The 20,265-nt window shown below is 39.6% G+C and overlaps 1 protein-coding gene across 8 annotated transcripts in view; it reads right to left on the bottom strand.

Annotated features, from left to right (window-relative positions):
- LOC132143519 (protocadherin Fat 1-like) overlaps positions 1 to 20,265 on the bottom strand; it is a 105,128-nt gene that overhangs the window by 8,963 nt on the left and 75,900 nt on the right. For all 8 annotated transcript variants that reach the window (XR_009434254.1, XR_009434253.1, XM_059553799.1 and 5 more), the window contains 14 exons: positions 16,032 to 20,102; positions 15,224 to 15,420; positions 14,615 to 14,768; positions 9,605 to 9,838; positions 8,112 to 8,501; positions 7,319 to 7,533; positions 6,788 to 6,925; positions 6,554 to 6,697; positions 5,508 to 5,705; positions 2,388 to 3,210; positions 2,167 to 2,298; positions 1,714 to 1,871; positions 866 to 1,322; positions 621 to 774 (listed from right to left, as the gene is read on the bottom strand). Coding sequence is in view for 6 of the 8 variants with exons in the window: in XM_059553799.1 (XP_059409782.1) it covers positions 621 to 774; positions 866 to 1,322; positions 1,714 to 1,871; positions 2,167 to 2,298; positions 2,388 to 3,210; positions 5,508 to 5,705; positions 6,554 to 6,697; positions 6,788 to 6,925; positions 7,319 to 7,533; positions 8,112 to 8,501; positions 9,605 to 9,838; positions 14,615 to 14,768; positions 15,224 to 15,420; positions 16,032 to 20,102 (7,465 nt within the window). In the remaining 2 variants the exon portion in view is untranslated. The remainder of the gene's footprint in view (positions 1 to 620; positions 775 to 865; positions 1,323 to 1,713; positions 1,872 to 2,166; positions 2,299 to 2,387; positions 3,211 to 5,507; positions 5,706 to 6,553; positions 6,698 to 6,787; positions 6,926 to 7,318; positions 7,534 to 8,111; positions 8,502 to 9,604; positions 9,839 to 14,614; positions 14,769 to 15,223; positions 15,421 to 16,031; positions 20,103 to 20,265) is intronic.

The raw sequence follows: 20,265 nt of genomic DNA, 5'->3' as shown, positions 1-20,265 counted from the left end.
TTGCATTGCATCTTTTTTTTTTTTTGGAATAAAGATAACACATGTTCAGAATGATCCAAGTTATCAAAAAAAGATGAAATATTAATGTTCAAAAATAATATAAAAAGTACCTGAAAACCTTTTTAAAAGGTTAAAAAAAATTATCTATAGACATATTGAATTTGTACCAACATATACCGTATTTTCCGGACTATAAGTCACACTTTTTTCATAGTTTGGCTGATCCTGTGACTAATAGTCAGCTGCGACTTATTTATCAAAATTAATTTGACATGAACCAAGAGAAATGAACCAAGAGAAACATTACCTTCTCCAGCCACGAGAGGGCGCTCTATGCTGCTCAGCGTAGAACGCCCCCTCGCGGTTGTAGACGGTAATGTTTTCTCTTGGTTCTTGGGTCTAAATAAATGCCACTTATAGTCCGGTGCGACTTATATATGTTTTTTTCCCCCATCATGACGTATTTTTGGACTGATGTGACTTATACTCAGGTGCGACTTATAGTCCGAAAAATACGGTACTAAAATGACAGAGACTTCACATCATTTGATTACAGGTATAATGGAAATATTGCTCAGTGTCAGAATAACTTCTGTGGTCACAAGTGCATGTGTTCTCACCGTTGGCCAGAGTACTGTCCTCTGCACTGGCAGTAGAAGTCTCCTCCTTGTGGGATACATGTGCCTCCATAGAGGCAGGGATTAGAGGCACAGGGGCTGATAGTGACTTCACAGTGTGTGCCCATGAATGCAGCGGTGCACTTACAGAAATACCCTACAACACAATACAGCATATTAGTCAGTCTTATATCTGACTGAACTACAATGACTCCAGTCAAAAACCTAACAAAAATGGACACACATACCTCCGTTAAGCAGTGATGAACATGTGCCTCCATTGGTACAGGGGTTACTGGAGCAGCCCTGGAGTGGAGGAGCCAAGCTGCAACCGGGAGCCGCCTCAACCAGCTCCTCCAAGACTGAATGAACTCCTCGAACCTGAGATAACGGCAGCTCTCTTCCATTAAACACGATCCCCTCGAGACAACCCCGCAGCCCATTTACCACAAGTCTTCCTGAGCCAGATGTTGGCCGTGCATGACCCCCGAAGTACATGCTGGTGTCCAGGTTGAGGGTGCGGAGAGTCCCCGGAGCTTTGCCAGACGCAGCATGGACCTGATCTAGAACCAGTCTAGCGTAGTTACCATCTACCTCAAGAGAGACAGTGTGCCACTGTCCGTCACTGACCTGGGTACTGTGCACAGACACCACACCAGGTCCACTGCCACAGTCAAACTTGTACTGCAGGCGGCCGTTCACAATCTGAAACACACACAGATAGTTTTGTTTTTCATGCTGCCCCTATATAAGAATGGCAAACACGTGGAGTCCATTCAAATATTTAGTATCTCAAATCCACATTTAGGCAATTGACATTATATATTTCTATTTCTAAAATAAAATATCAGCTCACACAAACATGTCCATTAAGTTGTATGTTTTATGCATAAATATATAAAGGAGGGTCTCTCCAAATGCAATGTTTTTGGGCATGCTATTTTTATTTATTTTTTCACATTTTGGGCATCACCGGCATATTCTGTGTCAACTATTGTCAACTTATGATGGCCAAATATGTGTTCTCTTTTCTGTTTGTATTCTGTTTTCTCTTCTTTTTTTGGAAGGATTGAGGGGGTTAAGAGTACACACTCACCTCCAGTATGCTGTAGTCTGTGCCCTTGGCATACATGACAGTAGCGTGGGTGGAAAATGTTCTCAGTCTGAGGGACAGCTTCATTTCTTCCTTATTCTCGTTCTCCATCAGCCTGTACCGTGCATATCCATTTCCGCTGAATGTCAGTGACAGACGCTCTAAAACACAGGGCAAACTTATAAGTGCTGTTATCATAATGTTCACACCCAACATTACATTTCTAATGCAGCAAAACTAAATGTCCATTTCATGAACAATACAAAAATAACACTTATCTCCATGTATGGCTTGGTCTCTTTATTTAATATACATCTATTGCTTTGTACTATAAATACAGCAGGACAAGTTTAACTCAAGTAATATGGATACTTTAAGCAAGTAGCACTAATAAAAGAATGGGACATTAATATGGTTTTAATAGAGTGTGAGTTGCACTAATATGTGTGTTCATACCTGAGCACTCTTCCTGTTTCCCCTCAGGACAGATGCATTTGTATTTGGTGTGTGTGGGGTCTTCTACACACTCCATGCCATCAGGACAGGGGCTTCCCTCACAGAGTTTACTCAGGACAGGACACTCAGCTCCTATAATCACACATAGAAGGGTTATCATCACTCTAGACTGGAAGTGAAATATATCTTTGATATACTTGGTGTCTGTATGTCTGTGTTACCTTCACAGAGACATTTGGAAGTGCGCATGTGACGTGGCGAAACAAAACTAATCCTAGCCGTGCTGTAGGCCGACACTGCTCCCGTCTCCAGTGAAACGGTTTCTTGGCAGTAACTAAGAGGACAGTCCAAACCAGCACAGAGTTTCTTCACAACTCGTACAATACGGACTCCAGTCATCTCTTCGATTACCCCAACGGAGGCGTTCAGCTTCCTGTACACCACCTCCTGGGGCTGGAAAGGACCTCCTGACCGTTCTAGAGCTAGAAGTACTTCTAGGTCGCCGGAGGCATCGGCAGCAGGTTGCAAGCTGACTAACTGCACGTCTCCGCGTCTGACACCGGCGATGTTCCGTAAAGCCCGCAAAAAGTTACGCCAATAATCTCCGATAAACTCCTCTGGTGCTATTGCAGAGAATCGCACGCCGATGGAGTTATCGAGCGCTTGTGCTGTTGCCTGCCGAACGTGAATATTGACTCGGGCAGCTGCAGTAAAACGGCCATCTGTCACTGTAATGTTAAGGACGTATTGACCAGCATCCAGATTCCCACGGGCTACAAGTTTCCCATCAGCAGGAGAGACAGAGAAGAGGCCAGAGTTTTCGGAGGTAGAGGAACTATCGGGTGTGAGGCTGTAGGTAAGAGTGTCGTAAACATCCTGATCTGTGGCGTGGATTTTACCCAAGACCCCGCCTGAATATTCGTCTGTTGCCGTGGTGATAAAGATGTCCAGGGGGAGAATGACAGGAGGGTAGATGCTCTCCTCAATCAAACGTACACTGACAAATGCTGTGGAGACCAATGGTGGCCGACCACTGTCTGTTACCTAGAGCAAAAGAGCCAAGAGATTTGGGATTCAAAATTGCAACAATTAGAAATCATTAGTTTTATACTTAGGTGTCATGATTTCAAGAAGACTTATTATGCCCCTTTTTACTAGGGATGCACCGATTGAGCGGCCATAGATCGGAACCGGACGGTTTTTGCTTAATTTCACCTGTGTTTCCAGAAGTGCGCCCGCAATGTACTACAATGTATAATCATTCGCTATCATGTCATTTCTGTGGAAGTATTTCGAAATCTGTGCGCAGGACACGGGCAGCTGTTCAGCACTGGAAGTGCAGAGCTACATGTCTGAGGCACAGATAGCAGGAAGCGAAAAGCCTACTGCACAAAATAAGAGCCTTTCCTGCGCGCACTGAAGTTACGTGAGCGTACTGTAACTGTTCGCGCCCTACACACGTGTAGACAGTGAAGGGATGTTCAGCTCAACTTCTCGCGTGTTGGATGAGAAACGAAACTAAACTGTGATAAAACAGAAATGTTTTTTTTTTTTTGTAAAGTAGAACTTGCATACACATTTGAAAAGCCAGAAGTAAACGTCAGTTCTGTATAGGATGATTATTTTTATTTTACCTTCAAACTACATCGACTGAATTTGATTTTAAAATCACCTGCTGTAGCACACTGAAAAAAAGTGTTTCATTCATCCAATTAAAAAATTTTAGGGTAATGATTCACATCTATATTTTTATTTCCAGACAATAGTTATTTATTTTTCCCTGGCTAAAGTAAAAAATATAGATGTGAATCATTACCTTAATTTTTTTTTTAATTGGACGAATGAAACGCTTTGCATCTTTGTTTTATTCGCACCAACATTTATTGATTTTAACATTTTGGAATAATTTATTTATATAGCATACTTTTATTTAGTCTCACTGGTAAAGACCTTTTTTTAATTTAAAACCAAATTCCAAAATTCTTATTTGTTGCTTAAAGAAAAAAAAAATATGGAAATCGGTATCGGAATCGGCCAGCTGGCCTGTAAAAAAATCGGTATCGGAATCGGCCATGAAAAATCATGATCGGTGCATCCCTACTTTTTACAATACTTAATATAAGTCCCATGTATCCAATGAATATATCTTTGAAGTTTCAGCTCAAAATACCCCACAGATAATTTATTATATCATTCTGAAACATGTCTTTGTGCATGTTTCTTTAAATGCAAATGAGCTGCAGCTTCCCGCCACCTTTTCCAGAATAGGACTGTGCCTTTACAGCTAGGACCTCAGATACTCTGCTAAAACAATTTGTTTGATTTTGATTATCAAGTCTATAATGCGATTTAAACCATTTTAGTTAAAAGTTCTCATATGTGGTTTTTCTGAGCGCACACATTCAAAGCACACGCAAAGAAAGCAGCTGTCACGTGGTATGTGAGTATTAAACTAAGACAGAACTCATAAAGGAGTCAGTGTCAAAACAGTTTTGTTTTCATACCTCCTATGATATATTTCACTTCACAGCATGGAACAGTAAGCACCATAAATGTTGTTAAATAAAACAATAGATTATAAGTCTTCTACCATATGGTGCCAAATTATCAAGTCAGCTGTTTGAAGTGTAATTGAGTATTGAGGGCAGAACGACTTTGGCAATTATTTTCAGCCTTTCCATGCAAAACGTCCAGTCAGAGTCAGTAGAGGGAGCACTCGGGCCTGGATTTACTCTTGAAACAATAGACAGCTGCACAAGTTTGAGCCTGGCTCATGTTATTTACTTCTGTTCTGTCCTCTTGTACCTATCACTTTGCCTCCCATTTCACAATCCATATTAATTTCGCAATTTTTACAAAATGGGTGCAATCTGTAGCCCTAATAAAACATTAATGAAGTAGTGAAAAAATGTATGATATATACATATACATTTGTGACAATGTATTAATTCAATGACTAGAGGTCTAATTTAGTACATCAACCCCTGTTACTATAATAAACTGTTTTATATATCAAAAATATTCATAACAGCATCTGTCCTTTAAAAAAGTCAAATGCAATTTATTAAGACTTAAAGATATTGAATTTACTATCAAAATTGAAAAGTGGCCCATTGCATAGAAGAGGAGACTGGGAATAAGACAGCTGTAATGATTTTCTTGGCTGCTCCTTCATCATACTCTATTGACCATGCCCGGTCTGTGTGGGGAGTATTGAACAAGCGCTGCTTCACCTTAGCTCTACTATTCATCTATCCCTTCAGACCTCCAGTGATAACTGAACAAGACCCCTCTAGCATCAGTGGGAGTTGGAGAATCAGAGGGGGAGATTGAGGTCTCACCTGGGCCTGCAGAAGGTAGAAGTCTTGGCTCTGGCGGCTCAGAGTTGCTGCAGAGACCAGCATGCCCTGAGAAGTGATTCGGAAGGCATCACCCTCGTTCCCATTGATGATAGAAAATGTGAAAGGAGGTCCATTGTGGGAGGCATCACGGTCAGACACGGTCAGCTGGAGAACACTGGTACCGACTGGCTGGTTCTCCTATACAACATATGCAGAATGTGTTAAAGGTTTTATCATTTAGACCTACAACATTCACACTTTTTTTTAACATCTTAAGGCGAATTTGGCATGTAACAATTTTTACAGCTCACATTGAGAAGCTATGATTATATTTAATATGAGCCAGCAAGCTCTTTATGGTGACTAATAATGATTTTTCCTTAGAGCAATGTTTCAAAAGGCATATGGGAACAGTGATCAAAATGCTTTTAAATTTCATGATGAATTTCAGCGTGAAACACAATAATCTGTCGAAAATAATGTAGGGAGTCATTATTTCCTATTTTCTAGGACATGTTTTATCATTTATTATCTACTGATATTTATTTGCATCATAAAAAGTAGAAAAGATGATTGCTTACTGTTTATACTGAGTATAAATTAATTAGTAAATTCATGTACATTTTTATAATTTTTATTTATATAAATTTTTGTACTTATTTCAGTGATTTTATTAAATACATTTACATATATACATACATATATATATATTTTTTTCTTTATTTTTTCTTTATTTTATTTTTACTATTTCAACAAACAAAAAAGCTAAAGATTTGAAAGCTTAGGTGTTTAATTTATTGTTTTATGAAAAACTATTTTACGTTTAAGTGTATTTTAACTAACAAATAACAAGACACATGTTAGGACACATCAATATTAAGAATAGTTACTTTTTGCATTTTGAATAAAAAAACATATTCTATGTGAACATGCCAATGCATCTGTGTCTAGTGACCCTAAACCAGAATAAGAGTGAATTCCTTAGAATAAGCAGGTATTAGAGAGAGACTATTGATCACTGTATCATCTCCTCTGAGGAAACAGACCTGTATAATGATGCTGTAGTTTGCCTGAGAGAACAGAGGTGGGTTATCGTTTATGTCCGAGACATCTATGTTGACTGTAGCGCTGCTGGAACGAGCCGGGCTTCCATTGTCAAAGGCCAACATAGTCAGAGTGTAACCTGAAGTCTAAAAAACAAACAAAACAAAATGTCATCATTAGGTTTCAGGAACAGACTGCCAATGTACCTGCTGCCGAGACACCTGAGTGTTCTGTACCTTCTCTCTATCGAGCTGGCGGGCCACCTTGACCTCTCCTCTAATGGGGTCGATGGTGAAAGGACTGCCTTGATTGCCATCAATGATTGAGAAGCGCACCTGATTACTGGATGGACCATCTGCATCATCAGCCATGACCTAGACACACAGAGAAACACACACACCTGGTTAAGATAAAGATTACCACAGACTCAGGTATGCAACACCCCCGCCTTTCGCCCTTCTTGCCTCACGAGTCAGTAACTATTGGCTGAGACTCTCGCGGGAAATCAGAAGACACGCAAGTGAAACAGAGCTGGGTATCAAAGCCTCACCTTCAAACTGACAATTTATATTCAGCACGATAAGGCAAGAATATCTCTAATAAATGACCAGAGTGAGAGCGAGATAGAAGACTGCAGATTAAAGGTTGGTGTGGGTCACCGAGCTTTAGTTTGACATTGGGCTGTGTTGATTTTAGGAGATGATGTAAGACCTGAGCAGGACACAACAAAATCAGAAGTGCTTCAGAGAGAGAAGCTGATGACTCACAGTGAGCACGGTCTTTCCCAGTTCTGCGTCTTCGCTGATCACAGCAGAGTAAATATCTTGGTTGAAGATGGGGCTGTTGTCGTTCACATCAGTCAGGTTAATGTTCACTGTGGCCATGTCGCTGAGCGGTGGCGTTCCTCCATCTGTAGCCTCCACTGTTAGATAAAACTCGTGTGCCGTTTCATAGTCCAAGGGCTCGATCACGAAGACACCGCCTGGGAAGAAAACATCAGTGAGATGTCAAGGAACATGAAAATATCTAAATAATGAAGAATTTATTTCCCATATAATTAAATAAATAAATAAAGAATGAATAAAATAACCAAATAAACCATTGTTATGATAGGACAGATCAGAGCTGACAGGAAGTAAATTGAGAGAGAGAGAGATAAGGTTGGTGGGGGAGCGGGATCAGGAAAGGTCCTCAAGTCGGGATTCAAACTCGGGACACCAATGTCAGCGTGCTGCCCATAGCTATTGGCACCGACAAATATTTCAATATTTATTTTTTTTGCTTCACAATTTCATCTGAAAGTAGGTTCCACATCTTAGGTGCATATGTAGAAAAAGCTCTAACACCTAAGGAAGGTGGAAACGTGTTTGATGGACAACCGAAAGAGCACGCTGAGAAAAGTGAAGATTACTGTTTGGGGTATACATTGTTATAAGATGAGACCAATATTCTGGAGCCAGGCCATAAAATGCCATTCATGTAAGCATAAGACCTTCGAAATTGAACTGAGAGCCAGTGCTGCAGAGATCTCAACAGGTTCATCAAGGCTGTTGTGTTTACCTGTATGGGGGTCGATGCGGAACGCTCCTCTCTCGTTTCCATTGATAATGGAGTATGTAATCTCAGCGCCTGCTTCTGTGTCTCGGCTGGCTGCGTGTACCTGCAGCACCTGTGTGCCCACCGGAATGTCTTCTGCGATGGTGGCAGTGTACTCGCGCCGCTCAAACACTGGAGGGTTGTCGTTGATGTCCAGGATGGAAACACTGACAGTGGTGAGGGAGGAGAGAGGGCGCGGGCTCCCACGGTCAGTGACGCGAGCACGGAGGGTGTAGAGTGACTGCAGCTCACGGTCCAGAGGACGTTCCAGACGCACGACGCCTGTCTCCTCCTCGATGGAGAACACACCATCAGCAGAGTCCAGCAGTGAATAGAGGACCTCTGCGTTAGAACCTTAACACACACACAAAGCACAATGACATTAATATAGACATTTAACTCCAAACTTCTGAACAACTTCACAGTAACACTTGCTCTATCAGTTATATTTGTTAATTATTCCTTCATTTAATGCACAACTGAAACTCGCAATTTTTTCACCCTCTATTGCTGTTGTCATATTTTTTTAATAAGAAAGGACAAACAATTCATAGAGACTGCCAACAAATCAATACAATTTGCAGATTAAGACGCTCTCAAATCAATGGCAAAGCCTCCAGCAGTTATAATCATTTGCAAGAACCTATAGTGTGTCTGTGTCTCATTTGCTTAACTATAATGACTTATAAATTCATTCTACACAAGATTCAGTTGTAAAACCTCTGGTCCTGAGCTGCATATTAAGAAGTGAGTGAGTGCCACTTATTATATTGGGGAAAACACACACACAACAAACAAGACGAAGATAGAGTACACTAATCCCTCTAATGTATTTTTGAGTAAGCCTCATTTGTGGCTTGCTAGTACAATCCTATCTATCAAGACACACTCTCTCATTATAGCCAGTTAACACAATCTCTTGTGTTCTACAAAGTTTCAGTCAGACCAAATAACTGGAATGCAGCTGCTTTATGGCAGTTCAGTATGCATGTAAGTCTACTGATCACTTGAAAGGCAGCTTCATTTCAAGTCTATGATGCAGCTGGCTAGTTGTAGGCTAGTCTCATAGACCTCCACTATAAGTGCAGGTAAAAGCATATCATAGTAGTGGCCAATAGAGTTGAACTAGTATTTCACAACTTTAGGAGGTTTCAAAAAGTAACCGGTGATCCGAAGGTTGTGTGAGGTAAGAATAAAAGATAGGCAAGACTTAAAGTAAGTGAAATAGGAACATACACAGAGCACAAAATGTTTCTGCTTGAGGATATGGAGTGCAGAACAAAGGATGATAAGAGAAGAATCCATGAAAATGAAAATCAGAGTGGATTTTTACAGGCCATAGTGTTGCAAAATTGGAGAATATTTAGGGAAACCTATAGGCCTATATACAAACACAATTTCTATTTTGATATATTTTTAAATAAATATATTATTGATCTGGATACTGAAGATCTCACCTGTGTCCAGGTCTGAGGCATACAGGCGAGCCACAGGTGTGTTTATCTCTGTGTTTTCGAACACAGTGAAGGTGTAGGGGTCAGAGGTGAACTGTGGAGCGTTGTCATTGACATCTTCGACTGTGATTTCAACTTCTGCTTCACAAAAGCGTCCACCTCCATCCAGAGCACGCACCTTCATCTTGTGCGCCTCCTCTTCTTCACGGTCCAGAGGGAGCAGTGTTTTTAATTCACCTGATAAAACAAAAAAACACTTTATACTGCGTCCTAACAAGAATGTCATAAGAGATAACAGCTATTCCATGTGTAAAATGGGTCATAACTGTGTCAGAATGTTTTGCATTTTGAAGGTAAAACCTTCTAAACTTTTGGTCACACAACACAATGTCACCTTCACAAAACTTAGTTTTTTTTGTGTGTGTCTTTGCAACCATTTTCATCAAACGATGATTCAACAAGCAAACAAACAAACATTCATCTTTGAAATGTAAATTAAGATATTTTTAATGAATCTCAAGAGATTTCAGATTTTTATTTAGGATTTACCATATTTAATTTGAACTATGTATGTGCATTGATCAATGTTTTTATTTAAATAAAATGCTTTTTACAAAGTTTTAAAATCCCAAATTTTGGTTGTATGGACTTTAAATAGAGGGACAAAAATCTCTCAGGTTCTATTAGAAATACATGTAAAAAAATTCGCAGAATTTCCATTTTAGGGGAACTAACCCATTAATTAATTTGCAATTTCTGTGAATTTATGTAAACTCTACTTCGAAGGATCCCTGATGCTCAGTTTATTGCTCTCTCATTCTTCATTTCTGCAAAGCTTCTTTATGTAAATTTATTACAGTTGTCGCTTTCTAAAAACCCCAAAATTCACTCCCCATCAATCACTTTGAACATCAGCTGGCACTGCACTAATGAACAAGACACAATCCAATTCCACTTTAATCTATCTCATCTGTCAAGTGTAGTCAAGTCAAGTCAACAGGACACTCTAAATACGCCCTCAAAAAAAAAAAAAAAAAAAACCAGCAAGAGAACGAGAAAGTCATCTTGTGAATGATCTGACATAATAATTTCAGCAAGCATAAGCTAAGTTTCATTGGAGCAGTCACTGATTAAAAACTGCCATTTTGTGTGCCAGCTGTTTGGTGTCGACCTCTTAGCTGAAGCGCATCTCAAGGAGGAATGAATGCAGGGTGTCCAAAATTTCCCCCTTGTGGGAAGCTAAAATCATCCTTGTGCTGAGCGGCTTTAAAAAAAAATAGAAAAGATTAAAGAGGAGAGGGTTAGTGAGAAATGAGAGAAATAGCAAAGGAGAATAAAATACAGTCGGCATGTGGGCTCCTCAGACAGAGTGAGCGGGGAAAAGAAGCAAATGGAAAGTCACCCTAAGAAAAGCAGCCGCCAGCTTTCAGGGGTCTGGCTGGCTCGCACGAGAGCACACTTGGCATTGCTAACTTGCAATAATGCAACTCTTCTTTTCCATGATGGAACGAAAGGGAAAAAAAGCGAAGTGAAGAAATTCTCTGTGCACATTAAACCCACACAGAAGAACAGTAGTGCTCCTTCAGATTGCGAGCCAGAATTCCCTGCTGTCACACTTGTGAGTAGCGCCTTTACAATAGCTTTTGTGTTGTAGCTGTGTGATGCTGTCACAAACCCACTATTGATTTCTGCTCTCTTTCCGCCTGGAACTGATGTTTAATTCACACAGTTGAGAGACAGATGATCTGAGTTAATAGCTGAAGTGGGGCAACACTTGAAATGCTTTATTAAATATTTTGTGTGAATAAATCAGGCAAGTAAAAAAAATGAGAAGAACAATACTGGGAACACAATTCCACGGTATTCACTGTAAAAACTGTAATAATAGCCCAAGGGTGTACACCCTTCCCTGGAATTATACAAGTAATTGAATTAAAAATCATTATGGTTTTAAATGGGATGTGTGTTTGACTGCGGGCAAAAGTAAATTATGTTGAAAATGTTCTGTTTGTATGAAGCATATTTTTGTCTGGATGTTGAGACAATGGTCTTAGCCCGTTCAATGTTTTAGAAAGAATGATCATCAAGCTTGCATTTATTTCATAAAATATTTAGTAGAAACAGCAATATAAATGTGAATAAAGCAAAATATTATTAAAACATTGAAATAATGATTTTATATTTTAATACATTTTAAAATGTAATGGCAAAGCCGAATTGTTCAGTAGGCTATTACTGAGAAAAATGTCTTATTATCAGTGTAGATAGATACTTTCAATATTTTGTGGAAACAGTGATACATCTTCTTTCAGGATTCTTTAATGAATGTAAAATTCAAAATAACATGATTTATTTGAAATAGAAATCAGTTGAAACATTATAAATGCTGTTACTGTCACTTTTGATCAATTTAATGCTTTTGTGCTGAACAGCATAAATTAATCTTTCTGACTGCAAACTGTTCATCATTAGTGTTTGTGTGTGTATTAGTGCTGGCAAACGATTAATTGCATCCAAAATAAAGGTTTTTGTTTACATAATACATGTGTGTGTACTGTGTATATTTATTATGTATATATAAACAGAGGTGTCAAGTAACAAAGTACAAATACTTCATTACATTACTTAAGTAGAAATGTTGGGTATCTATACATTACTTGAGTAATTATTTTTCAGACCGACTTTTTACTTCTACTCCTTACATTTTCACGCAAGTATCTGTACTTTCTACTCCTTACATTTTAAAAATAGCTTCGTTACTGCCATTTCATTGCGGCTTGTCATCATTCAAAAAAAAAAAAAACCTATCCAGATAAATCGCGCCATTCGGATGGAGTGAATTTGATTGTGGTTGGATGAGAAGTATAAACATATACCATTCCGACATCCTATTGGTTTGTACGCGATCCATCGCACCTTCACGACACAAATCACATCACACCCTAGCCAGGACATAGCCAGTTTTGGGTTCGTTTATCAAAAATATATTTCTTAAAAGTAGGGTTGGGTATGGAACCAGTATTCGATCGCCTCAGAGTCAGTCCCCTTAAATTTCATATGAGACCGGCGTCAGACCGGTCTCCTCTCCAACTTTCAGCGCGCTCTTCAAACCGCAGACAGCGAGCGGACTCATACAGAGACAGAGGACACAAGGTATGTGTTTATCGATAGATTGTTAGAATATCAGTATCTGTGCAGTTCTTTGTCATAAATACAGTTTACAAAAGGTCACGAGGGAGCAGTCGGTTTCTCATCTAGCTACTGTAAAGTTTTCGTTTGTCACACCACATGTGTTTCCTCCAGCGAAAATCTAGCCCTTAACACAGATGAACGAACAAACACTTTAATTACACTTATTTAAATATACTTAATTTAATCATATGTACTTTATAAATACACTACTGTGCAAAAGTCTTAGTCATGTTAGTATTTTCACCCAAAAGAATGGCGTTCGGCCAGTTATTTATATATTTTGCTGTAGTGTGTCAGTATAAAATAACAGTTTACATTTCCAAACATTTATTTTGCCATTGTCAAACTGCTTGTGCATTCAAAATCGCACTAGATTGTTATTCAAATTAATGGCAAACTGATATTTCCTACTGACACACTAAAGGAAAAGATATAAATAACTGGCTTAAAACCCTTTTTTGGGGTGAAAATACTAATGTGCCTAAGACTTGCACAGTAATGTACTTTACAAACGACATTGTTGCTACTTTATAAAGAATGAGCATACAGTAATTTACAGAACTGATTAAAGACAGTGACAGACCGCACTCATCTTAACTTAATATCAGAGTGAGTGACAGAGATACAGTAGAAGCATTATGTGTGGTTTTGTATTAAATAATGAGCCAGATTGTGAAATTCATCTATTAGCCTTAGATTAAGGGAAGCACAACTTGAGAAATGAGAGCATCCAAGGTGAAAGCTATGGATTTATTTTAAATATTTGTAATGTTCTTTAATGTTATCCATAGTTTTTTTTTTTTTGTAGTTCTTTTTTTTAAGTATTGGTTCAGGCACCGATTAGGCGCCGGTACCATTATAAAAGTATCGAAAAGGCACTGGACCCTACTTAAAAGTTATTATTTCTCACTGGCTCATTTACCAAATGGGTGCTTTCTCTTCGTCCTCCACAAATTAAGCTACTGTAGGTACTTTGGTAGCGAGACGTTTTAATAAATTATTGTTTGAGATTGACAACGCGATTGACAATGTTGTGATAAGTAGGCTATACCAACTTTGTAACTCGTTACCCCCTCACACTGGACATAGCAGACGTATGTAGTGAATACAGGAAGCTATCAATCAAGAAGGTATCAGGATTATGAGTTATTTTTCATTTTTAGTTTTTGATTAAACACTTGGATTAATCATTCATTTTGACAGCACTATAACGTTCATTGTAAATAGACAACCATACAAGGGTAATTGTTATTAAGCCTGCCCTGGGTACACCAGTGTTCTTGTCTACTGCCCTCGCAGATTCCTGCAGCTAAGCTTGGATGTACATTTACATTCCATTTAAAGGTTATTGGTGACATGCCTCTGAAGTTTGACTTTTTGCACCATTACAATACTTATAGGCAACTAGTCATCATATCTCTAGTTCTTTAATGTATTTGCATTGTACTAAAGTGCGTTCATTTTCAATGGGCATATATGTGACTTCTACAAAAGTCTTTTTAAACCCTAGTATCTATACTTCTACTTGAATAATGAATTCCAATACTTTTGACACCACTGTATATAAATGCACACACATGCATGTATATATCTAAGAAAAAAAAAGTTTGTATTTTAAATTTATATAATGTAAATTGTATTATATTAATATAAATATACACGCAAATATTTTTGGAATTTATATTGTATGTGTATTTATATATACATAATATATGTACACACTACACACATATATTATGTAAAAAAAACTTTTATTTTATATACTATATACTAATATAAAATATATATATATCTTTACAAATACTAAATACTAATGCGTACCTGTCTCAGAGTCAATGCTAAAGTGCTCTGATCCGGCCCCGAGCAGCTCGTAGGAGATCTGTGCGTTGGAACGGATGTCAGCATCTGTGGCAGAGACCTGCAGGATAAGCCTACCGGCAGGGGAATCCTCTGGGATGCTTTCCATATAGAATGACTGTAAAGAACAGAAAGGGAGGCATGTGAAAAGTAGAAGTGACTTCACAAATGCAATGACAGGGCCAAAAAAAAGAGAAATGAAAGTAAAGAGAAAGGAGATTGGTGGTAATTGTGACCCCAAATTGAAAAAAAGTTCTAAAAGATTTTCACCGCAGGAGCTCTATTAAATTAACATTATTCAAAAAGGAACACAATATGTAAAAGAAGCACATTAGCCCTCACAAAACCCCTTCACAGCGCAAAATCACTCTCTTTGTTTCTTAAATGCTGCATTTCACATAAGGACCTTTTCAAATCCCTCCTGACATTCTCTCTTTCTCTCCAAGTCTCGTCCCATTTAGCATGCACAGCGGGTAGGCTGCACCTTCCCCTTAACTGACAGAATCAGACTACATGACATTTTGCTGCAATGCACTTCCCACACACACATACACACAAAACTAACATTCATACCTTCTCACAAATTGGGCTGTTGTCATTGGCATCCAAGACCTTGACTTCAACCACAGCCTTGGCTGTGAAGGTCCCGTCAGTGGCCGTAATGTTCAGCAAGTAATTGTCCTTCTCCTCCCTGTCGAGAGGCTTCCGCACCGAGACCTTCCACTCGCCTTGAGTATGCTCAATGCCAAACTGCCCCAAGGGGTCTCCACCTTTAAGAGAGCACACATGAGAAACGTCAGTCAAACTAATGTGAATGGCAGATGAAAATACAATTTATTTGTGTGGTTTCCTGTTGTAAGTGCAGTAGCTACAGTAATGGCTCAATTTAAAAATGCTTATATTTGATAAGTTATTGTGAGATATCTGTGCCATATATACTCCACGGCATTCATGAAGCTTTACTTCTTGTTTGCTTGGACTACACAATATTAACACAATGCGTCTATGTAAATAAGTGGCTGTGTGACTTGTTATGCCAATTTCTGTCATCTCTCTACGATCAGGCGAAGACGAGTGGATGTAATGAGACCGTTCTCTGCCAGAAAGTGCTCATCTCATCTCACGCTTGGCATCAATGTTCATGTTAATTAATTATCACCAGAGCTGAAACATTCTTGCTTTGTTTCAAAAGTGTCATTGGAAAAATTATCCAGTTTCCTATTTATAATCTCTTGACAATTTTATAGCACATCATAGGATATTTTGCTTTAGCTCTAAGTGGTTTCCCAAAAAATATTCATTGTTGGTACTATAAATTATTCTATAATAAATGTGTGAAGTTGAAGTTAAACTAGAAGTACAAAATCAACATAAGACTTACCTGTGATAAAGTAGTTGATTTGCTTGTTACTTTCCTCTGTGTCCAGGTCTGTAGTGCTAAGAATGGCAATGACTCCACCAGGTGGGTCATCTTCACTTACTGTGCCCTTATAGATCTCTGCTGTGAACCTTGGTGGGTTGTCATTCACATCTACCACTGTGACATCCACCTTGGTACTAGCCATCAGCTGGACTTTGTCTCCACGGTCAGTGGCTAAGACTGAAACAGCGTACTTGTTTTTCTTCTCACGGTCAAGTTCCTTTAATGTGGTAATCCATCCAGTTTCACTGTTAATGGCAAACAATTCTGCAATGTCTCTTGTCTCTTGATTGGGATCAAGATTGTAAAGCACATGGCCATTAGTGCCCGAGTCCAAGTCTGTGGCCTTTACCTGTATAACAGAGGTGCCACCTGGGAGATTCTCCACAACGAAGGCTTCATAAGGGTTTGACTCAAAGAGCGGTCGATTATCATTGACATCCTTGACTTGGATACTGATGTCCACAGCAGAGACAACTTTGTTACCATCATATTCGCTTTGTGCTTGTAGGGTTAGCTGATACCATTTGGTGCTCTCATGGTCAAGCTTTTTCTCTAGCTTCAAAGATCCTGAGCTGGGGTCAACCACAAATACCTCATCTTGGTTGCTCTCAAGAGTATTCCCTTTTACCAGGCTGTAAAAGACTGGCTGATCACTTTCGGCCTGAATGACATCTATTTCTGAACCAAGAGGAAGATCTTCATCTATGGCAAACCTGTAGTGAGACTCTATGAACTTTGGCACCGGGACCTCGGGAACAAGAATCCTGACATAAACGGGAACAACAGAGGACTTGGCAGGATTTCCGCCATCTTTTGCTCGTACAATAAATGTGTAGAGCTGGTTCTCCAATCCAATGAGGCTTTCCTTTGTTACAATGACACCACTAAACTGGTGGATTTCGAAATTCTCCTCTACATTTTCTGCATCTCCTTCAATAGAATAGGTGATGTCTGCATTACTACCTTCATCCATGTCGGACGCTGCAATCTTAAGAATGGTTGTTCCTCTTGGCAGGTCAGAAGCAACATTAACTCTGTAATCAGCAGCTCTGAACTGTGGGGCATTATCATTGATATCAGTTAAGATCACATTTACAGTGCAGAAGCCAACTTTGCCACCACCATCTTTAGCAATCAAAGAAATTGGAATTACTTTTTCCAGTGCATTCTCTCGGTCAAGACTCTCCAAAGTGAAGATCTCTCCATTTTCAGAGACTGAGAACTTGTCTTTTGCAATGTCATTGACTATATGATAAGTGAGTCTTCCATATGCACCAGAGTCCTCATCTGTTGCTTGAGCGTCAGCTACCAACGTTCCAACTGGTGAGTTCTCAAGAAGCTCAACCACATAATCCACCTGGTTGAATGTAGGACTGTGGAAGTTGGCACTTATAACATTAACCTTGACAATAGCTGAACTTCTGAATACACCATCTGATACAGACACATTGATGTTGTAGAGGGACTCCATATGGGGTTTCCGGTGGTTTGATATGACTATAGCCCCACTGTTTGGATCCATTGCAAAGTTTTGCCCCTCATTTCCAGATATAATTGAGAATTCAAGTTTACCACTATCTGAGCTGTCAGCATCAGAAGCCTGAACCTGGGTGACAAAGTGGCCACGAAGCGCCAGTTCACTAACCGTAGCTTCATAGACATTCTGTGAGAACACTGGAGTGTTGTCGTTAAGATCTGTTACATCAATTAACACAATGACCTCAGTGGAAAGGGCAGGTACTCCACCATCAACTGCTCTAATTATCAGTTTATGTGAAGGTTTTTCTTCATGGTCAAGCATCTGAGTAGTCCAGATTGTACCCGTGTCACGATCAATGCTAAAGTAATTAGAGCTCTTATCTTTATCTTCAACAATCTGATAAAAGAGCACTTGGTTGTTACCAGTATCAGCATCTGTAGCTGATACTTGTAATACGGACGTGCCGATCACTGATGCTTCTGAAAGACTTGCATTGTACAGTTTGCAATGGAACACAGGTGGGTTGTCATTAACGTCTTCCAAGATTACATCAACAAAGACTTCAGCTTTGGCACCGGTTAGTGAGTCGGTGGCCCTTACACTGAGTTTATAGGCTGGGTGGGTCTCGAAATCCAAAGGCTTTACAACCTGAATGACGCCAGTATTGAAGTTGATGGAGAACTGATTGACAGGGTCCCCTTCTGTGATTGTGTACACTATTCTAGGGCCTTCAGAGTCATTAGCCTGGATATGTACAACGGGTGTCAGTAATGGTATGTTCTCTGGGATCTCCAGACTGTAGAAGGCTTTCTCAAACACAGGCATTGCTTTGTTTACAACCATTATTAGCACTTCAACAGATGAGGAAAGTGCTGGTTCACCTCCATCTCTGGCTACAATGGTGATTACAAATTCAGTGTCAAGGGAGTCTCTCTCAAGCTTCTTTGTTAGTGAGATTTCACCGTCCATGCTGATCTGAACAAACTCATTTAGCTCCTGAAGATGGTAGCTGATCTCAGCATTTCTGTCAACATCTGCATCAACCGCAGTCACTTTTGTGATGATGTGACCCACCTCTGTGTCAACCTGCACCAGTGCCTGATAGGGTAAATTGACAAACACCGGTGGGTTGTCATTGACATCCTCGATTACCACAGTGACAAGGACATGGGATATGTCAGTTGACTTGTCTTCTCTGGTCACCTCCACCACAATGTTAAATATGCCTTGCTCTTCTCGATCAAAGGGTATGCCTGTAGAAGAGAGTACTCCTGAAGTACGGCTTATTGTGAACCTTTTATCAGGGTTCAGAATGGTATAAAACAAAGGTTCACTGACTTGGTTTCCCACTGCAACTATTACAGCTAAAGTCTTCTTCTCTAGAGAATTTTCTGGTACAGAGGCCTTGTATGTTTCTTGGGTGAACCTCAAAGTACTATCCTTATTCTCTCTGACATTTATTTTTACCAAAGCTGTTTTAGAAAACCTGCCATCAGACACCCTTACTCTGAGCTCATACCTGCTTCTGAGCTGAGTGACATTTTGAATAGTGATAACCCCTTTGACTGGGCCCATTTTAAACTTCTCTCCAATATTGCCTTCGACAATAGAGTAAAAGAGCCTTGAATTTGGCCCTGAGTCTGCATCTGTGGCATTGACTGTGATCACTTCCACTCCTTTGTAAGTTGGCACTAAGACTGTGGTTTCATATAGATCTTGGTTGAACTGAGGCGGGCAGTCATTGACGTCCAGGATCTCAATAGTCACGTTAGCAGCCTTCTCTGCAAAATGACGGGGGATTCCCATGTCGTGGACTTGTACAGAAAAGCGAAACACAGATCTTTGCTCGTAATCCAATTCACTGATGGTTCGGATTGCACCAGTACTAGAGTCGATGGCAAAGTAATTATGGGCAAATGGCTCAACAATCTGATAGACCAGTCTAGAGTTAGCATCATGGTCAGTGTCTAAAGCACGGATGACAAGTGGTGTGTTGTCTTTGGTGAGGACTACACTGTTCACTGGAGAAGACTCGCTGACCATTCCAGTGAACTCATCTTGAATAAATATAGGTGCATTATCATTCTCATCCTTCAAGTGAATCAGTAGAGTAGTGTTACTAGCCAGACCGGCCATGTTGGTTCCCTGAATGGTTAGTTTGTAAAATGGAATAGTCTCGTAATCCAAAACTGAATGGGTCACAACCACTCCAGAGTTGGGGTTAATGTCAAATGCTCCATTCACATTTCCATCTTTGATCTGATAGAACACAGATGATTGGCTGTTGGCATTAACTAGACTCACAAAGGCTCCAGGCAGAGCGGTTTCGCTGACTTCAGCTGAAAACTCCTTCTCTTCAAATTTAGGGATGGCATTGTCAGAAATAGTGACAGTTATGTCCACAGCAGCAGTAGCACTAAGTGGTGGTGTGCCTTTGTCAGAGGCTTTCACAGTTAGCTCAAATCGGTTCTTGCTGTTACGGTCCAGCTCCTTTGCCACAGTGATGGTGCCCAGGATAGGATCAATAGCAAATGTATTGGCCACATTTCCTAGGAAGGAATATGACAAATATACATCAAACACTTGCTAAAAGGATTAGATTTTATATTTCAGAACTCTTTAGAACTTGTTAATTAAAATTTTTGGTGTCAAACTGCTTTAAAGAATAAATTTAATTTAAGAAAATCATGGATGCATTTACTTAAAGTTAAA

The sequence above is a fragment of the Carassius carassius genome, chromosome 7 (assembly GCF_963082965.1).
Source record: "Carassius carassius chromosome 7, fCarCar2.1, whole genome shotgun sequence".
Lineage (NCBI taxonomy): Eukaryota > Metazoa > Chordata > Actinopteri > Cypriniformes > Cyprinidae > Carassius > Carassius carassius.
This window is presented reverse-complemented; position numbering and strand designations above follow the sequence as displayed.